The sequence below is a fragment of the Anomaloglossus baeobatrachus genome, chromosome 3, assembly GCF_048569485.1.
Source record: "Anomaloglossus baeobatrachus isolate aAnoBae1 chromosome 3, aAnoBae1.hap1, whole genome shotgun sequence".
Taxonomy (NCBI): Eukaryota; Metazoa; Chordata; class Amphibia; order Anura; family Aromobatidae; genus Anomaloglossus; species Anomaloglossus baeobatrachus.
Window position 1 is genome coordinate 571,467,220 of NC_134355.1, and position 18,667 is coordinate 571,485,886.

At 46.3% G+C, this 18,667-nt stretch overlaps 1 protein-coding gene across 8 annotated transcripts in view; it reads left to right on the top strand.

Moving 5' to 3' along the window:
- Nucleotides 1–17,296, top strand: part of AGFG1 (ArfGAP with FG repeats 1) — a 125,849-nt gene extending 108,553 nt beyond the window's left edge. For 4 of the 8 annotated variants that reach the window (XM_075340944.1, XM_075340942.1, XM_075340945.1 and 1 more), the window contains 6 exons: nt 5,097–5,173; nt 6,327–6,410; nt 8,479–8,580; nt 12,906–13,073; nt 13,169–13,260; nt 16,548–17,296. In XM_075340944.1, the coding sequence (XP_075197059.1) occupies nt 5,097–5,173; nt 6,327–6,410; nt 8,479–8,580; nt 12,906–13,073; nt 13,169–13,260; nt 16,548–16,607 (583 nt within the window). In that variant the 3' untranslated portion in view covers nt 16,608–17,296. Of the gene's footprint in view, nt 1–5,096; nt 5,174–6,326; nt 6,411–8,478; nt 8,581–10,834; nt 11,005–12,905; nt 13,074–13,168; nt 13,261–16,547 lie in introns of those variants that run through there. The other 4 variants (XM_075340943.1, XM_075340946.1, XM_075340947.1 and 1 more) reach the window with 4 other exon arrangements.
- The last annotated feature ends 1,371 nt before the right edge of the window (nt 17,297–18,667 follow it).

Sequence of the window (18,667 nt, forward strand, 5' to 3'; positions counted from 1 at the left end):
TGTATTGCTCAGAGGAGACAACAGCATGTCGTCCACAAATAGCAAGGGTGCCAAAGCACAGACTTACTATGCTGCCTGTGCAGCATGTACGGCTATACTGCCGGCAGGTTCCACTGACCCTCATTGTGTGCAATGCTCGGCCCCTGTGGCACTTTCTCAGCCGGAGCCTCTGCTAAGGGTGGCCCAGGGAGAACCACCTGTTAACACTGTCCAGGTGACAGGGACGGAGTTTGCAGTTTTTACTGAAAGACTTTCTGAGACTATGGCTAAGATATTAGAAGCCTTGCAGTCCAGGCCGGCATCTCAAGCCAGGGGCACTGTGGAATCATTGCCCCCTGGCCCCCCTCAGTTGGAACAGCAATGTCCTCCCGGGGTGTCTCATGGATCCCAGGGTGAGGTCTCTGACACGGACCGCAGCCCCAGACCGATTAAGCGAGCTCGCTATGATATCCCCTCGACATCATCACAATGTTCAGGGTCTCAGCGAGAGGACTCTCTGTATGATGAAGCGGAGGTAGCTGATCAGGATTCTGATCCTGAAGCCGCTCTCAACCTTGATACTCCTGATGGGGACGCCATAGTGAATGATCTTATTGCGTCCATCAATGAAATGTTGGATATTTCTCCCTCAGCTCCTCCAGTGGAGGAGTCAGCCTCTCAGCAGGAGAAATTCCGTTTCAGGTTTCCCAAGCGTACAAAGAGTATGTTTCTGGACCACTCTGACTTCAGAGAGGCAGTCCAGAAACACCGAGCTTGTCCAGATAAGCGTTTTTCCAAGCGCCTTAAGGATACACGTTACCCTTTCCCCCCTGACGTGGTCAAGGGCTGGACTCAGTGTCCCAAGGTGGATCCTCCAATCTCCAGACTTGCGGCTAGATCCAGTTGCAGTGGAAGATGGAGCTTCAGTCAAGGATGCCACTGACAGACAGATGGAGCTCTGGTTGAAATCCATCTATGAAGCTATCGGCGCGTCTTTTGCTCCAGCATTCGCAGCCGTATGGGCACTCCAAGCTATCTCAGCTGGTCAGGCGCAAATTGACGCACTCACACGTACGTCTGCGCCGCAGGTGGCGTCCATAACCTCTCAAACGTCGGCATTTGCGTCCTACGCTATTAATGCTGTCCTGGACTCTGCGAGCCGTACGGCGGTTGCAGCCGACAATTCGGTGGCAATACGCAGGGCCTTGTGGCTGCGGGAATGGAAGGCAGATTCGGCTTCCAAAAAGTGCTTAACTGGATTGCCATTTTCTGGCGACCGTTTGTTTGGTGAGAGATTGGATGAAATCATCAAACAATCCAAGGGAAAGGAAACATCCTTACCCCAGGCCAAACCAAAAACACCCCAACAGAGGAGGGGACAGTCGAGGTTTCGGTCCTTTCGGGGTGCGGGCAGGTCCCAATTCTCCTCGTCCAAAAGGCCGCAGAAGGATCAGAGGAACTCCGACGCATGGCGGTCTAAATCACGCCCTAAAAAGACCGCCGGAGGTGCCGCTACTAAGGCGGCTTCCTCATGACTTACGGCCTCCTCACACCGCATCCTCGGTCGGTGGCAGGCTCTCCCGCTTTTGCGACACCTGGCTGCCACAAGTAAAAGACCGTTGGGTGAGAGACATTTTGTCTCACGGTTACAGGATAGAGTTCAGCTCTCGTCCTCCGACTCGATTCTTCAGAACATCTCCGCCTCCCGAGCGAGCCGAGGCTCTTCTGCAGGCGGTGGGCATTCTGAAGGCAGAAGGAGTGGTGGTCCCGGTTCCTCTTCAGCAACAGGGTCACGGTTTCTACTCCAACCTGTTTGTGGTTCCAAAGAAGGACGGGTCCTTCCGTCCTGTTTTGGACCTAAAACTGCTCAACAAACACGTAAGGACCAGGCGGTTCCGGATGGAATCCCTCCGCTCCGTCATCGCCTCAATGTCCCAAGGAGATTTCCTAGCATCGATCAATATCAAGGATGCTTATCTCCACGTACCAATTGCTCCAGAGCATCAGCGCTTCTTGCGCTTCGCCATAGGAGACGAACACCTTCAGTTCGCGGCACTGCCGTTCGGCCTGGCGACAGCCCCAAGGGTTTTCACCAAGGTCATGGCTACAGTAGTTGCGGTCCTCCACTCTCAGGGTCACTCAGTGATACCTTACTTAGACGATCTGCTGGTCAAGGCACCCTCTCAAGAGGCATGCCAACACAGCCTCAACGTTACTCTGGAGATTCTCCAGAGTTTCGGGTGGATCATCAATTTTCCAAAGTCAAATCTGACACCGGTCCAATCGCTGACATATCTTGGCATGGAGTTTCATACTCTTCCAGCGATAGTGAAGCTTCCGCTGGACAAACAGCGTTCACTACAGACAGGGGTGCAATCTCTCCTTCAAGGTCGGTCACACCCCTTGAGGCGCCTCATGCACTTCCTGGGGAAGATGGTGGCAGCAATGGAAGCAGTCCCTTTCGCGCAGTTTCACCTGCGTCCACTTCAATGGGACATCCTACGCAAGTGGGACAGGATGCCGACGTCCCTAGACAGGAACGTCTCCCTCTCTCAGGCAACCAAAGCTTCCCTTCGGTGGTGGCTTCTTCCCACCTCATTATCGAAGGGGAAATCCTTCCTACCCCCATCCTGGGCGGTGGACGCGAGTCTGTCAGGGTGGGGAGCAGTTTTTCTCCACCACAGGGCTCAGGGTACGTGGACTCAGCAAGAGTCCTCACTTCAGATCAATGTTCTGGAGATCAGGGCAGTGTATCTTGCCCTAAAAGCGTTCCAGCAGTGGCTGGAAGGCAAGCAGATCCGAATTCAGTCGGACAACTCCACAGCGGTGGCTTACATCAACCACCAAGGTGGGACACGCAGTCGGCAAGCCTTCCAGGAAGTCCGGCGGATTCTGCTGTGGGTGGAAGCCACAGCATCCACCATATCCGCAGTTCACATCCCGGGCGTAGAAAACTGGGAAGCAGACTTTCTCAGTCGCCAGGGCATGGACGCAGGGGAATGGTCCCTTCACCCGGACGTGTTTCAGGAGATCTGTTGCCGCTGGGGGATGCCGGACGTCGACCTAATGGCGTCACGGCACAACAACAAGGTCCCAACATTCATGGCTCGATCTCAAGATCACAGAGCTCTGGCGGCAGACGCCTTAGTTCAGGATTGGTCGCAGTTTCGGCTTCCTTATGTGTTTCCTCCTCTGGCACTGTTGCCCAGAGTGTTACGCAAGATCAGGGCCGACTGCCGCCGCGTCATCCTCGTCGCTCCAGACTGGCCGAGGAGGTCGTGGTACCCGGATCTGTGGCATCTCACGGTCGGCCAACCGTGGGCACTGCCAGACCGACCAGATTTGCTGTCTCAAGGGCCGTTTTTCCATCTGAATTCTGCGGCCCTCAACCTGACTGTGTGGCCATTGAGTCCTGGATCCTAGCGTCTTCAGGATTATCTCAAAAGGTCATTGCCACTATGAGACAGGCTAGGAAACCAACGTCCGCCAAGATCTACCACAGGACGTGGAAAATATTCCTGTCGTGGTGCTCTGCTCAGGGGTTTTCTCCCTGGCCATTTGCCTTGCCCACTTTCATCTCAATCAGGACATCTCCTTACCCTCGTTTTGTCCTCATCCAGTTCACCAATGTGAAAAGGATTTGCACTTGTTAGATCTGGTGAGAGCACTCAGACTCTACATTTCACGTACGGCGCCCCTGCGCCGCTCGGATGCACTCTTTGTCCTTGTCGCTGGCCAGCGTAAAGGGACACAAGCTTCCAAGTCAACCCTGGCTCGGTGGATCAAGGAACCAATTCTCGAAGCTTACCGTTCCTCGGGGCTTCCGATTCCCTCAGGACTGAAGGCCCATTCTACCAGGGCCGTGGGAGCGTCCTGGGCCTTGCGACACCAGGCTACGGCTCAGCAGGTGTGTCAGGCAGCTACCTGGTCGAGCCTGCACACTTTCACGAAACACTATCGGGTGCATACCTATGCTTCGGCAGATGCCAGCCTAGGTAGGCGAGTCCTTCAGGCGGCAGTTGCCCACCTGTAGGACGGAGCCGTTACGGCTCTATTATGAGGTATTATTTACCCACCCAGGGACTGCTTTTGGACGTCCCAATTGTCTGGGTCTCCCAATAAGGAGCGACAAAGAAGAAGGGAATTTTGTTTACTTACCGTAAATTCCTTTTCTTCTAGCTCCAATTGGGAGACCCAGCACCCGCCCCTGTTTTTGTATACACATGTTGTTCATGTTAAATGGTTTCAGTTCTCCGATATTCCTTCGGATTGAATTTACTTTAAACCAGTTTATAATTTTTTCCTCCTTCGGGCTTTTGCACCAAAACTGATGAGCCCGTGGCAGCACGGGGGGTGTATAGGCTGAAGGGGAGGGGCTTTACACTTTTAGTGTAATACTTTGTGTGGCCTCCGGAGGCATAGCTATACACCCAATTGTCTGGGTCTCCCAATTGGAGCTAGAAGAAAAGGAATTTACGGTAAGTAAACAAAATTCCCTTCTTCCCACATCCAGGAGCCATATCAATCATACAAATAGGTCCAGCTTCTTCAGAATTCTGCCTCAACAGCTTTGAAAGGTCACAATAGCTAAACACAACACAAGGCTGCCCTAAAATTTTGAGACAGGCATTCTCTGACAAAGTGGGCTGAGCTGGGAGCATGGCAATCGCCGCGCTTCAAATATATGACGACCAGCGCAGTGCCAAATGCCACTTGTCAGACGCTCCTGATTCAATACGAGACGTGTCACCTAATGAATCAGGAGTGTCTGACTCCAGCACGCTGCCTCATTAACACTGGGGTGAGAATCGCTGGTCTTCATGGATCGGGTCCTACGTGTCTAAACAGTAAACACCTAGGTTGCAAATGGACCCAATTTGCCTCTGTAGGGCTGCGCTTCCATACTAAACACAGCCAAGGTTCATGAGGGGCAGCTGCCTGAAAATTCAAGGTAAACCCTTCTCCTTAATTTGGTGCATGCTGTTCCTTTGAGCTAGGAAACTTTTAAAATTGACTTTGTCCAAAGTGATATTGCTGCACAGTCTTGGACAGTGTAAGACATCTTTAATGCTTCATGTATGGTTGTTCTTGTGTGTGATAATTTATGTCTCTTCCAGCAATGTTTTTGGGATCCCAGCCGCAGTCCCAACAGCGCACACGCACCCAGCTCAGTCAGTGGCCGGAGCTTTTGGAGGTAAGGGACCTTCTGTTGGAGTTGCCATTAGGGGTTCCTGATGGAAGCTGAATACCAATGTAAACCGAGCTGAGTAATTCAATTCAATGTCCCTCTAATTATTCCTCCTAGTTCATGTACCGTATTTTTCGAACTATAAGACGCACCGGACCATAAAATGCACCCTGGTTTTAGAGGAAGAAAATAGGAAAATACATTTTTTAAGCAAAAAATGTGGTCATGACACACGGTTATGGGGCGAGGATCTGCTGCCTACACTGTTATGGGGGTAATGTCCCCAAATTCTCTCCTAAGGTACCCCAGCCTGGTAATGATCCTCCTGCCTTGTATATGTGCCCCATCCTGGTATATGCCCTTATCCTGCTATATACTGGCACCCTGCTATATGGCCCCATCCTGCTATATGGCATGTATCCTGTATCACACAAAAAAATAAACGTTTATACTCCCCTTTCCTCGCTCCATGCAGCATCGCTCCTCCCTCTGTCTGTGGCGGTAGCAGCACTGCTGACCTGTGTGGAGCCGTCACTGTTCCCTGCAGCATCGCTTGTCCTCCTGTCTGCCGGTCAGCTGATCTGCGTGACTAGCAGCGCGCACATCGATGATGACATCTCTGTGCTCACCGCTCGCTACACAGATCAGCTGGCCGGCAGACAGGAGGAGATTGTGGTGCTGCAGGGGAACGGCGACGGGTGAGTGTACCGTACTTATTCACTGCCCCCCGCGCTGATGATTATGCGCGGGGGGCAGTGGATACAGCCGCACATGATCACTCCAGGCTGTAGTTGCCAGGGGTGATCACAGCTGGCTGTTTAATATGCGCGCACCCCCAACCCAATCATTCTGCCCACCTGTCAGCGCTGAGAGATGATGGGCGGGATGATGGCCGTGCATATGTAATGAGCGGGCCCACGTGGTCACGGCAGGCGCTGCTACAGCCTGCTCGTGCCGCCGATGACCTGCTCCACCACAGCACCCTCATTCCCGGCCGTAGCCCTATATTCAGACCATTAGACGTACCCCCCACTTTCCCACAACATTTGGGGGGGAAAAAGTGCGTCTTATGGTCCGAAAAATACGGTATTTAGACTGTAATATAAATTTACATTATGTACAGCGGATATTAATCATTAGAATATGGTTTTTTTTCCAGCTCCGACCTCTACGAACCCATTTGTTTCTGCTTCCGTTGCACCTGCAGTGAACCCGTTCCAGACAAATGGACGAGCGCCTCCAGGTATGGGGAAGACTGTCTCATGTAATATTCACCAAAAATGACAATGTTCTGAGTTGTGATAATTGTCTGCCTTTCTTACTGTAATTTCTGTTCAGGTCTCTCATAGATATGAATAGAGCCTTCTATTATAAATCCCTTTTGGTCATTTTTTCTTCTCTGTAGGCTCTATTAGTTCTGGAGTTATAGACGCAATAGAGCATGGTGCAGAGTAGACTGTGGAGGCGCCCTAAGACTTTAGTCGATGAAAATTGATCATCTGTACCATAATGAAATGGTAATTTTAACCAATCACAGATGCCCATATTGTGCAATTGAATCAGCCGACGATTGAACAAAGAACTTTTCCTTTGAATATTCTCAGAACACTCTTTCCCCCATCACCCACTGTACTTATAGTCGTAGGACCAGTTAAAACATCTAAAATGACCAATCTAAACTACAGCGTATAATGCTGATTGTTCACTGAATGATTGTTCAGACATTAACCTGCTTCTATCTATCATGTATGTCTGCCATAAGAGAAGGCATAAATACAAGCCGAAGCCTTCTTACTTCTAATCCCCTCACTATAACTTTACTTAAAATGGCGTGACTTTCCACTGTCTTTTATGGTTGCCCCAATGATCCCAAGAATAAGGATCTGGGTCCCCTGTTCTTCCATCAGTGAACTGAGCTGCATGGTCACCCATTCTTTGTCCATGACTGATGTATGTATCCTGTGGGTAAGCGATAAATGTCTTCGCTGGCAAACCCCCTCAATAGTATATTTCCACTACTGCCCCCTCTGCAGTCAGCCTAGTGATCGTTTGACTATTCACAATCTCCCGTGACCTTTTGGCCGAGCTCTTTTGATATCTGTAAGAGAATTGCTCCCAGACTCCTGGCAATGGCTTATCTTAGGGAGAACAAAAGGATGATTTGTGGGTAGTTTGGTGTTGGGTGGGAGCCCATATTCTCTGGCTGACCCCACCAATACTGGTGTATGGAGTCTTTAACTCTTGGGACCATCACAGATCCCAATAGCCCAGTACTCCATCCGAGTAGGATATCTCTGTGAAGAAAAAAACACTTTCAGTGGTTTTATACTTAAAGTATGTTCACTTCTGTCATAAAGGGTGATTGTCACCTCCATTTGGGAATAAAACATAGCGGCAAACATGTTTCCTAAGCGTTCCTGCGCCAAATATGATTCAGGAGATATTAATCCTCTATGCGTTTTGTCCTGATGAAGAGTCTGGTCACTATATTGCAGCCACATTCCCAGAAAGTTAATAGTTAGAGTTGAGCGAGTACCTAACTATTCGTACTCACTATACTCATAACGAGTACTGTCTAATACTCGCGTATTCATTCCGAGTAGCGTGTGCAATGCAAGTCAATGGGGAATACTCGCCATGTAATGAGTAACCCGAATTACACACTATTTGCTACTCGCACGACTAGTATGGCATTCAGGTTACTCGTTACTTTGCAAGTTTTTCCCCATTAACTTGCATTACACACACTATTCAGAATGAATATGCAAGTATTACACAGTACTCGTTATGAGTATAGCGAGTGTGAATAGTTAGATACTCGCTCAGCTTTATTAATAGTCCTTCTAGTGTACGCTGCACACAACCGAGCTTCATCAGGACTACTGCATGTGCTCCTGCACCAGGCAGGTAGTTGGAGAGGACAAGGATGTCAGGTCAGAGACTGCAGGAGGGGTAGGATAGAGGCGAAATGAAGACGTCCTGATGACGATGACGACCTGCTGTACTTACGGTGCAGGAACGCTTCGATTGCACACTTAATAACAAAAATAATGTTGTGCATGACCTGATTTCTTCCTTCTACATGCCTGTGTGAGTGGTTTGGCTGCCAAATTAGAGGTGACGGGTTTGCTTAAAATAAAATTGTTTTATTCTGAAGGTTTTACTGAAATCATGCGTTGAACAGTGTTTTTTTACGCCAAGACTTCCCCTGGCTCCTCTAGAGCTTTCCTCCCTCACATTTGGCATGCCTGCTCTGTACTGTGTTCGTAAACTATAAGCCTTGGAAGACCACTTTTTAAATTCTCAACCAGGAGTCCGTGATGGTCACACGACCGAGATGGACTACCCTGGTGCCCCATTTCACCCATTCCACCAGACCAGACTACCGACAGCTGCAGGAGCAATGGATGTCTGTGAGTAGTCTGCCTGTTTATCCAGCCTCGGTGCTGATGGCATGCCTTGCTTGGCTCTGTAGAAAGCTGGGCATTCCCATTATATGCAACTCCTTACTTTTCATTTCCTCTCACAGCATGGATCATTTTATCAATCCATCTGATATTTTTTTGCATTTAGCTGTTTTTGTCTTGTATTAATGTGAAGTAATGGACTTTGTTACATTTTGTTGTAAGGCTTGTGACGGCACCTGTAAGTCTACAGATCTCACCATTTGCACGTTTCTTGTGTTTTTTGTTTCGTTTTTTCTTTTCTCCCTCTCAAGCAATTAATTTTTACCCAAAGCTCCTGTCGTTTGTAACAAATTTATCAGGCTCTAGTAATCAAAGTGGCATGGCCCAAAGGATGCAGTATCGGCACTGAGGTTGACACTTTGCCGCCATGGGGCATACCAAGTCCATCCTGGCAGACATCGATAGCACAAATATATTGGGCTTCTTCTCAGACATGTTACGAAAAACCCCTAAATCTTTAAAGTTTCCTTGAACCCTTCATGAGGTTATCCTAGATTCCAATCCATGTGCTGGGTTTGATACACCTTGGCCCTTTCCATTTTGACGAGAGTTGGTATCTTACCAGATACAGTCCATGGACAAGGATTACTGCTACTTTTGAGAAAAATAAAATTAACCCTATTTTGTTTTGTTTTTTTTAGTTGTGGGTACTATTTTTATTTCATGGGTTGGTCCATGATTGACACTTATCTGTTCAGGTGCCTGATCAGTGGCGGCCCTTCTGCTGGGATTCTTATAAATCACAAGAAGGCAGTCCCGAGTCCCACATTGTAATAGAGCAGTGGTTGAACGTGCAAACTACTTTTTGTTTAACAGGCTATGGGAATGCTGGAAATGGCTGATCACTGCGGTCCGCTATCCCCGGCAGGCTTATACAGTTTCATTATAGCTGTAGTGCCCATTATTGACTGCTGCTTTATTTAAATAGTACACTCGGACCCCCTTTCTTGTGCTCAGCAGATAGGACCACCAAAGTGATGTGTTGCTCATGGGATAACCTCTTTGAAGATTTAATCCCAAAATTTCAAGTTATCTTTTATCCATGGAATAGGAGATAACTTGCTGATCACTGGAGGTCTGAATGCTGTGACCCTCACCAGTCCTGAGATCTGGGCTCTGTAATCTTGAAAACAGCTCTGCAGCGCCATCTTGAAAGGAGTGAAGGTGCGAATGCTCGTCCTCCCCATCATTCATTGCCTATGATGGGGAGAAAGAAAACAAAGCACTGTACAAAGGGGTGTTAGAGCCCTGGTCCCAGTAATGTCGGGGTATTGTGGGTCAGACTCTCGACTATCAGAAAGTTATTCCTAATCCTATGGCTAGGAGAGAACTTGTAATTTTGGAAATAATCCTTTAAAGGGAACCTGTCAGGTGCAATATACATCCAGAGCCACGAGCAGTTCTGGGTGCATATTGCTAATCCCTGCCTAATTGTCCTTGTATCTACTAGTAGCATGGATGAAGAGAACTTTAGAAAAAGTATTTCTAAAGATCCTTTATAATATGCTAATGAGGCCAGGGACTAGTTGCAAATGTGTTAGGCTAGTCGGCCCCCTTAGCATATAGGCAAGCCCCTGTGGACGTGCTAACATGGCAATAAATGCGCGGCGTCAGAGGCATGGTTGGGCTCACCTGCTGCTACCGGCTCAGTGTGTATGATCAGAACGTCCCTGGACTTCTGGTCATTTGCACTACACCAGTTTGATGCCAGGACACGTACACCCGGCTTCAATGTGCGCATGACTGGAAGTTCGGGACTTCTGATCTTGCGCACTGAGCCGAAATCCAGCGTCTGGGCGGTAGCAGCACAGAGCAGTGTGATGAACCATGCCTCTGGCGCTGTGCATTCATTAGCATGGTAGCATGCCCACAGGGACGTGCTTACATGCTAAGGGGGCCGACTTAAGCGTTACTTCTCTAGGCCAGCCTCATTAGCATATGGTAAAATATCTCTAGAAATAGTTTTTCTAAAGATCTTTGTTTTCTATTAGATACCAGGGTGGTTAGGCAGGGATTAGCAGTATGCACTCAGAACTGCTCGTGGTACTGGGTGCATATTGCACCTGACAGGTTCCCTTTAATGTATCTGGTTATAAATTAAAAGGCTGTGCTACACGGTGCAGCGACTGTCTCCTTACTATGCAAAGCTGACTGCACGCACTTCAGTTTATGATGGTTAATGCTCCCTGCATTGTCTCAGTTTTCTTTCCAAGGGCATTCCCAGTCTTCCCATTCGCATGCCAGACTATAAATACAGGTGATCGTCTCATGTTTCTACCCAGGATTTCCTGTTGCAGTTCCCTGTGTTTCATTCCCTGTGTGTGGAAACGTATGAGCATGTACCTGTCTGGATAGGTCTTAGTCTACTGGAGCTATTCTTTTTTGTTGTGATTTTTATTTTTCCTTTCCTGAGTGTATTTCTATAGATAAATACATTCTACCACCTTTTATACAGTGTGTTGACCCATTCACATTTGTGCATGTTTTTTGACTGTCTAAATTGTGCGTATGACGTAGCTTTATAGCGTTTATTGTAGTGCGCCCACTCGAATTAGGCCGCCCACTCGAATGAGGCCCTCAAAATTATTTGCTTACCAAAATGCAGTCCACTGTGCCAATGTTCTCATCTTCCCCATGTTTTTGTAGTGATATGATGAGATCATATAACTTGGCTGCATTCACAGAATTCTTTCCTATCTGTCCTTGTGGCAGCAGAGCTTACTCTCCGGGTGTCATACAGCAGCCACAATGGCTTTATAGTATGAGGGACGGCTCCTGTATCGTCACTATGCTATGAAGCCACTTCTTAATTCCCTTCTGATACCAGTAATCAGGACGTTATGCCATAAGAAGGATTCTTCCCATTTCTTGCTTGTGTGTGGACGGTGCTACGACATTTTCCACTCTAAGGCTATGTGCTCTCGGGAGCTCTCACCTGCGGATTTTGCCGCAGAAAACCTGCGGATTTATCTTGATTTTCTAGATAAATCCGCAGGTTTTAGCAAGTGCACACACTGCCCATGTTATCCTATGGGACATGGGGAGTGTCTGTGTCAATGCTGCGGTATGTGTGGCTGCGGATCTCCTGCAGCCACACAAAACTGCATGTCAATTATTCCTGAGGAATTACCTGTGGAATTCCCGACCCCTCCACTATGGAGATAGAGGCCGGGACTTCCGCAGATAAGTCGCATGAATGTCCGCAGGTTTACCGCAGATATTTCACTGGAATCCCGCAGCTGTGTATAGCTGCAGATTCCGGGAAGCTGCTGTGGGGCGTACCTGCGGATATATCTGCAGGCGCGAGCTCTCGTGGGCACATAGCCTTATGCATTACTTATAGACTCCAACTAAGTGAGCACTGAAAGATACGGCTACAACATTCTTTTAATTGCAAATTCTTATCCAGACCAACTAATGCCCGTCTCAAATCCAGAAAAAACGGAATAGGAATAGCTGGTGCAGGTCTTTCAAGTTAGAACCCCCCCCCCCCCAACTATAGACTTGCCTCCCTATACAGGTGCCCTGCTGATGTCTGTACATGACGGCCCTCTGGGATCTCTGGCTGCAGTGATCACAGATTATACCAGACCGGCATGGGCACTGCCAAGTGGGCATCTGAAGTGCCAAGGGAGATTAGTATGGTGATTGTTAAAATTTTAAACAGAAAAAAACTTTTTTAATTTATTCTTTTATAAATTGAGATGGAACATTTTCAGTGCATCTCCCCGATGTGAGCATACCCGTGATTCTTTATTATATCTGTTGGGCAGAGACTATACCAACTAGTAATTAATCATGTATTATAAAATATAGAAGAGCTTTTTTTTTCTTGACAATTTTGTGGCTGAATTTTACAAAGAAAGGCAGCATTGTCCAAATTCCACTGAAGATTAATTTTGTAATATCTTTGTAGTGAACAGAGTCCCATTTTCCTCATACTAGAACGCCCAAAAACCTGCTGCAGCCACCACTAGAGGGAGCCCATTCCCCACTGTATGAGGAGCAGTAGGTGCCCCAGCGCCCCCCGGAGGTGGTTGTATGTAATTTGTTAGAAGTCTTATTCACTTTTAAATAGGTGACGAGAGCGCAGTGTTTTCCGATCAGCTCAATGTATTTGCAATAGTGGCAATAATCTTCCTCTCAGTTTCATCCAGCTTAGTCTTATTTTTTAGGGACTTCCACGCTCATCATAGTCCGTCCTGAGTCCTGGTTTAGCCACCTGCTGCTCTTATGCATCCTAATGTATCTATTGGTTGTATCTGAAACAGCTTCTTTTGGAACAGCCTCACTAAGCATGCCCGCTGGTTTCGGGACATCGGCACCATACAGTCTTCCTACCAGCTTTAGTGGCACTTTTCATCAGCCTGCATTCCCTCCTCAGACGGCCTTCCCCCAACAGACTGCTTTCTCACAGCAACCTAATGGTAATATACAAGGTACGGTACTGGCATTCCCAAACACAAACTTCATTCAGCATTCACTACCTGCAATATCTTTATACGTTTTCTCTTTGTGCCTTCTGTTTTTTAAGGTGCTGGTTTTGGTGTGTTTGGTCCAGCAAAGTCAGTGGTTACTCCATTCGGACAAGTTGCGGCTCCTGCAGTCTCTAGTAATCCTTTCATGGTAAGTGTATTAGTGCATTTCCCACGTAACTCCCAGATTTCATCTTTAAAAGGAACCTGTCAGGTCCAGTATGCACCCAGAACCACGAGCAGTTCTGGGTGTATATTACTTAACCCTGCCTAACTGTCCCTGTATCTAGTAGCATAGATAAAAAGTATTTCTAAAGATCTTTTATCATATGCTAATGACTAGTCACAAGGGTGTTAGCTTCCTTGGCTAGTCAACCCCCTTACCATGTAAGCACGCCCCTGTGGGCGTGGAACCATGCTAATGAATGCGCAGGATCAGAGGTATGGTCGATCTCGCCACTCTGTCACCACCGCCCCAGTTGCTGGATTTTGGCTCAGTGCACATGATCAGAAGTCTCGGACTTCCAGTCATGCGCACTATAAAGCTGGGTGTACGTGTCCTGGCTTCAAACTGGTGTAGTGCACATGACCGGAAGTTCAGGGACGTTCTGATTGTGCACACTGAGCCGAAAACCAGCGGTGAGAGCGACCATGCCTCTGACGCTTCACATCCATTAGCATGTTAACATACCCACAGAGCGTGCTAACATGCTAAGGGGGCTGACTAGCCAAGGAAACGAATGCCCTAGCGACTAGTCCCTGTCCTCAATTAGCATATGATAAAAGATCTTTAGAAATACTTTCTGTAAAGATCTCTATCTACGCTACTAGATACAGGGACGGTTATGCAGGGATTACTAATATGCACCCAGAATTGCTCGTGGTTCTGGGTGCATATTGCACCTGACAGTGTCCCTTTAAGTATACCCTTTACTTCCTCCTTAAGGGTTTGCCCTACACTTTCAAGTACTTTCATAGGATAATTTGCTGGACTTGTCTGACTGCTGGGAGACCCCACTATTCCTAAAACTGATGCACTGAAGAGCCCCATCTGAATCAAGCACAGCTCACCATGCTTCATTCATTCTCTCTAGACTTTCTAGGATAGCCGAGTGATGTATTCGGCTTTTTCTGACAGTCTTATAGAGAATGAATGGAGCGTGGACGCACATGTTTGACTTCATTAAAGGGTTATTCCCATCTCCAAGATCCTATTTCAATATGTAGTATGCATAATAATGATACTAGCAAATACCTTCAAGTAGAAATCATCCTAGCTATCCATGGTTCCGACTACTCATAAGATGAGTTAGTTGCTTATGGTCGTATACATGGATACCCAAGTTGCAATCCTCTCCAGATGAGGTAAGAATCAGCAGAACTATACTACATTTCTAAGTAGAGGTATTTGCAAATATTATTATTACACATACAACATACTGGGATAGGATCTTGGAGATGGGAGCAATGGGTCTCCCTTAAAAGATGTTTATAGAGCCGAGCAGTAAAGGCAGGCTCTCTTTCTCTGCATTGTGAAAGGGGAGAAAGGCGCAATATAATGCGGGTTAGAAATGGTGACCATGACATGACTGCAGATCCACAGTATCAGTCACATACAGTGCTGGCCAAAAGTATTGGCACCCCTGCAATTCGGTCAGATAATACTCAGTTTCTTCTTGAAAATGATTGCAATCACAAATTCTTTGGTATTATCTTCATTTAATTTTGTCTTCAATGAAAAAAAAAAAAATTGTCATAAAGCCAAATTGGATATAATTCCACACCAAACATAAAAAAGGGGGTGGACAAAAGTATTGGCACTGTTTGAAAAATCATGTGATGCTTCTCTAATTTGTGTAATTAACAGCACCTGTAACTTACCTGTGGCACCTAACAGGTGTTGGCAATAACTAAATCACACTTGCAGCCAGTCGACATGGATTAAAGTTGACTCAACCTCTGTCCTGTGTCCTTGTGTGTACCACATTGAGCATGGAGAAAAGAAAGAAGACCAAAGAACTGTCTGAGGACTTGAGAATCTAAATTGTGAGGAAGCATGAGCAATCTCAAGGCTACAAGTCCATCTCCAAAGACCTGAAAGTTCCTGTGTCTACGGTGCGCAGTGTCATCAAGAAGTTTAAAGCCCATGGCACTGTGGCTAACCTCCCTAGATGTGGAAGGAAAAGAAAAATTGACGAGAGATTTCAATGCAAGATTGTGCGGATGGTGGATAAAGAACCTCGACTATCATCCAAACAAGTTCAAGCTGCTCTGCAGTCCGAGGGTACAACAGTGTCAACCCGTACTATCCGTCGGCATCGGAATGAAAAGGGACTGTATGGTAGGATACCCAGGAAGACCCCACTTCTTACCCCGAGACATAAAAAAGCCAGGCTGGAGTTTACCAAAACTTACCTGAGAAAGCCTAAAACGTTTTGGAAGAATGTTCTCTGGTCAGATGAGACAAAAGTAGAGCTTTTTGGGAAAAGCCATCAACATAGAGTTTACAGGGAAAAAAAAGAGGCATTCAAAGAAAAGAACATGGTCCCTACAGTCAAACATGGCGGAGGTTCCCTGATGTTTTGGGGTTGCTTTGCTGCCTCTGGTACTGGACTGCTTGACTGTGTGCATGGTATTATGAAGTCTGAAGACTACCAACAAATTTTGCAGCATAATGTAGGGCCCAGTGTGAGAAAGCTGGGTCTTCCTCAGAGGTCATGGGTCTTCCAGCAGGACAATGACCCAAACACACACTTCAAAAAGCACTAGAAAATGGTTTAAGAGAAAGCACTGGAGACTACTAAAGTGGCCAGCAATGAGTCCAGACCTGAATCCCATAGAACACCTGTGGAGAGATCTCAAAATGGCAGTTTGGAAAAGGCCCCTTCAAATCTCAGGGACCTGGAGCAGTTTGCCAAAGAAGAATGGTCTAAAATTCCAGCGGAGCATTGTAAGAAACTCATTGATGGTTACCGGAAGCGGTTGTTTGCAGTTATTTTGGCTAAAGGTTGTGCAACCAAGTATTAGGCTAAGGGTGCCAATACTTTTGTCTGGCCGATTTTTGGAGTTTTGTGTGAAATGATCAATGATTTGATTTTTGTTTCATTCTCTCGTGGTTTTTCATTGAAAGCAAAATAAATGAAGATAATAACAAAGAATTTGTGATTGCAATAATTTTCAAGAAGAAACTGAGTATTATCTGACAGAGTTGCAGGGGTGCCAATACTTTTGGCCAGCACTGTAGCACATCCATGTGACAGATTGTGAGCCTGATGCCAGGATGGGGTAGGCTGTACTTGGTGGCCATTATATTAGTCGAATAAAGGAATATCAGATTGGTTTGAAAACATTTCTATGCAGCTTTTACGGATAGTTTTCCATAACCCTAATTTCCTATTTTTCTTAGCCATGACTTTTCCCCCTTTTTTCTTTTTGTAGGCCGGGGCACCCTCGGGACAGTTTCCAGCAGGAAGTTCATCGACAAATCCTTTCTTATAGCCTTAGACTAACACAGGAGCTTACCAGGCATCACCGTACATGTACTGCCTCTTGCACTGTTTGTCTTGTTTGACCAGCGTAAGCTTTAAACACAGGGAGTTCTTTCAGAGCCTGCAACTATAGGTTTTTTTTTTTGTATTTAAACAAAAAAAAGGAAGAAAAACAAGGTAATATGTGCAATTGGGAAGCCTTTTCTTTATCATTCAATCCATTGACTGCCTAGAGGATAACTATCAAGTCTTAGGGCCGCCAAGGGGTTAATTAAAGGCGTATCATGTATATTAAATTTGGTAAGTTATTGCAGATTCCATATCCATTACGCTGCAGTACTGTACATATATTTTTTTTTTCTTAGGGACTAGATAATTATTCATATCAGTATTTCTAACTCCTAACACTTTTTGCTATGTTGAAGAGCAAAGTGGGTCTGTGAGTCCACCGTGTAACTGAAGAAGAATTCAATAATTTTAGCAATCTGGCTTAAAGGGATGTGGGAGTTCAATGAAAATATATCAATTTTATTCACTAAAAATGGAAACAATCCCACAAACGTTTATTTTGCCCAATAAAGCTATCCATTTCTATACGCCTAAAAATCTCCACACTGATGATTTATTTCTCCATAATACTGCTAATAATGTTTTGCTACAGTTTGCAGGTGAAAAAATATTAAAATATTAGAAAAATGGTGTACGTTTGATACATATTTTTTTTTTTGTACTATATGACTACAGTGTTCCTTCAAGTTACAGTATTAAACCAGATCTTTAGTTTTGGTGGGTCCAGCCGGACATTTTTTTTTTTTAAATTTTATAAAATAAATAATTAAAAAATCTGGTTTGGGACCAGACTTGAACCTGAATATCTATCTGGACGCCAAATCCCATTTAAGTCTACTGGGACCTGAACATTGTGCTGCAAAATAGTGGCAGAAAGGGCTAGGGGGATAACAGCAGGACCGTTATACTTCATTTTCCGCATGGCTGTAACACTGGTTCTGGGTCTGCTCCTTAACCCTCATACAGATTCTCTGCTTCCCCTTCCCACTGTCAGTCCCAGCGTCTGGTTGCAGCAGACTGTGCCCCCACCCTGTGTGACAGTGTTTGTAATTTTTTGGAATCACAAACGCTGTCTGCGTCCCTATAGTGGTGTAAAAATAAATTGGCAAATGGTCCCCCCGCGCAAATAAAGCACACGGCTACTGGCTGCAGCCCCCAGCCGTGTGCTTATCTTGGCTGTGCATCAAAATAAGAGGGACCCTATGAGGCTATTTTTAAAATTATTTAAATTAATAAAAAAAAAGTGTAGTTCCACCCCCAATTTTGATACCCAGCCATGATAAAGCCAACAGTTAAGTTCACCCGCGCTTCCCCCCACCCCCTTAAAAAATTGCCGCCTGCAGCCACTCAGAATTGTCGCATCCAGTAGATGTGACAATTCCATCACTTTACTTGGCTTATCCCGATTGCGCTGGTGTAATGAGTATTAAGGGGTATCGGGGTATTAAGGAGTTAATGACAGCTCACAGCGGGCACTAAGCCCTAGATTAGTAATGGGGAGGGATCTATGAAGACTCTCCCACCCCACCCCATTATTCTTTTAGTGAAAAGAAATTAAAACCACCAAAAAAATCCTTACCACCTGTTTCTCCAATTTATTAACCCCCAACACCCAACGTAATTTACATGAGGTCCCTTGACTATTCAGTCTCTGCTACATACTGAAGTTGCAGTGCGTGGGCACATTACAGAACATGACCGCACACTGCGGCTTCAGGCAGAGACTGATAAAGCTGCAGCTGTGTGTGGTGAGGTCACTGAGTTTAACTGCAGTCACAGGTGGAGCACACAGTGTACCAAGATATAAAATGGAGCCGACCTCACTAGATGTACAGATGGGCAATGCATTCTGGCACAGGTAAGGGGCAGTATTGACTTTTGTAGTACCACACTGTACTGTAGAGAGGAGCGACAAGGCAGCGTCATTGAAATACCTATGTTTGATTTTTCTGCTGTATTGCCTGTGCAGCCAAGATCCAGTGTCTGTGGCATGGTATACGA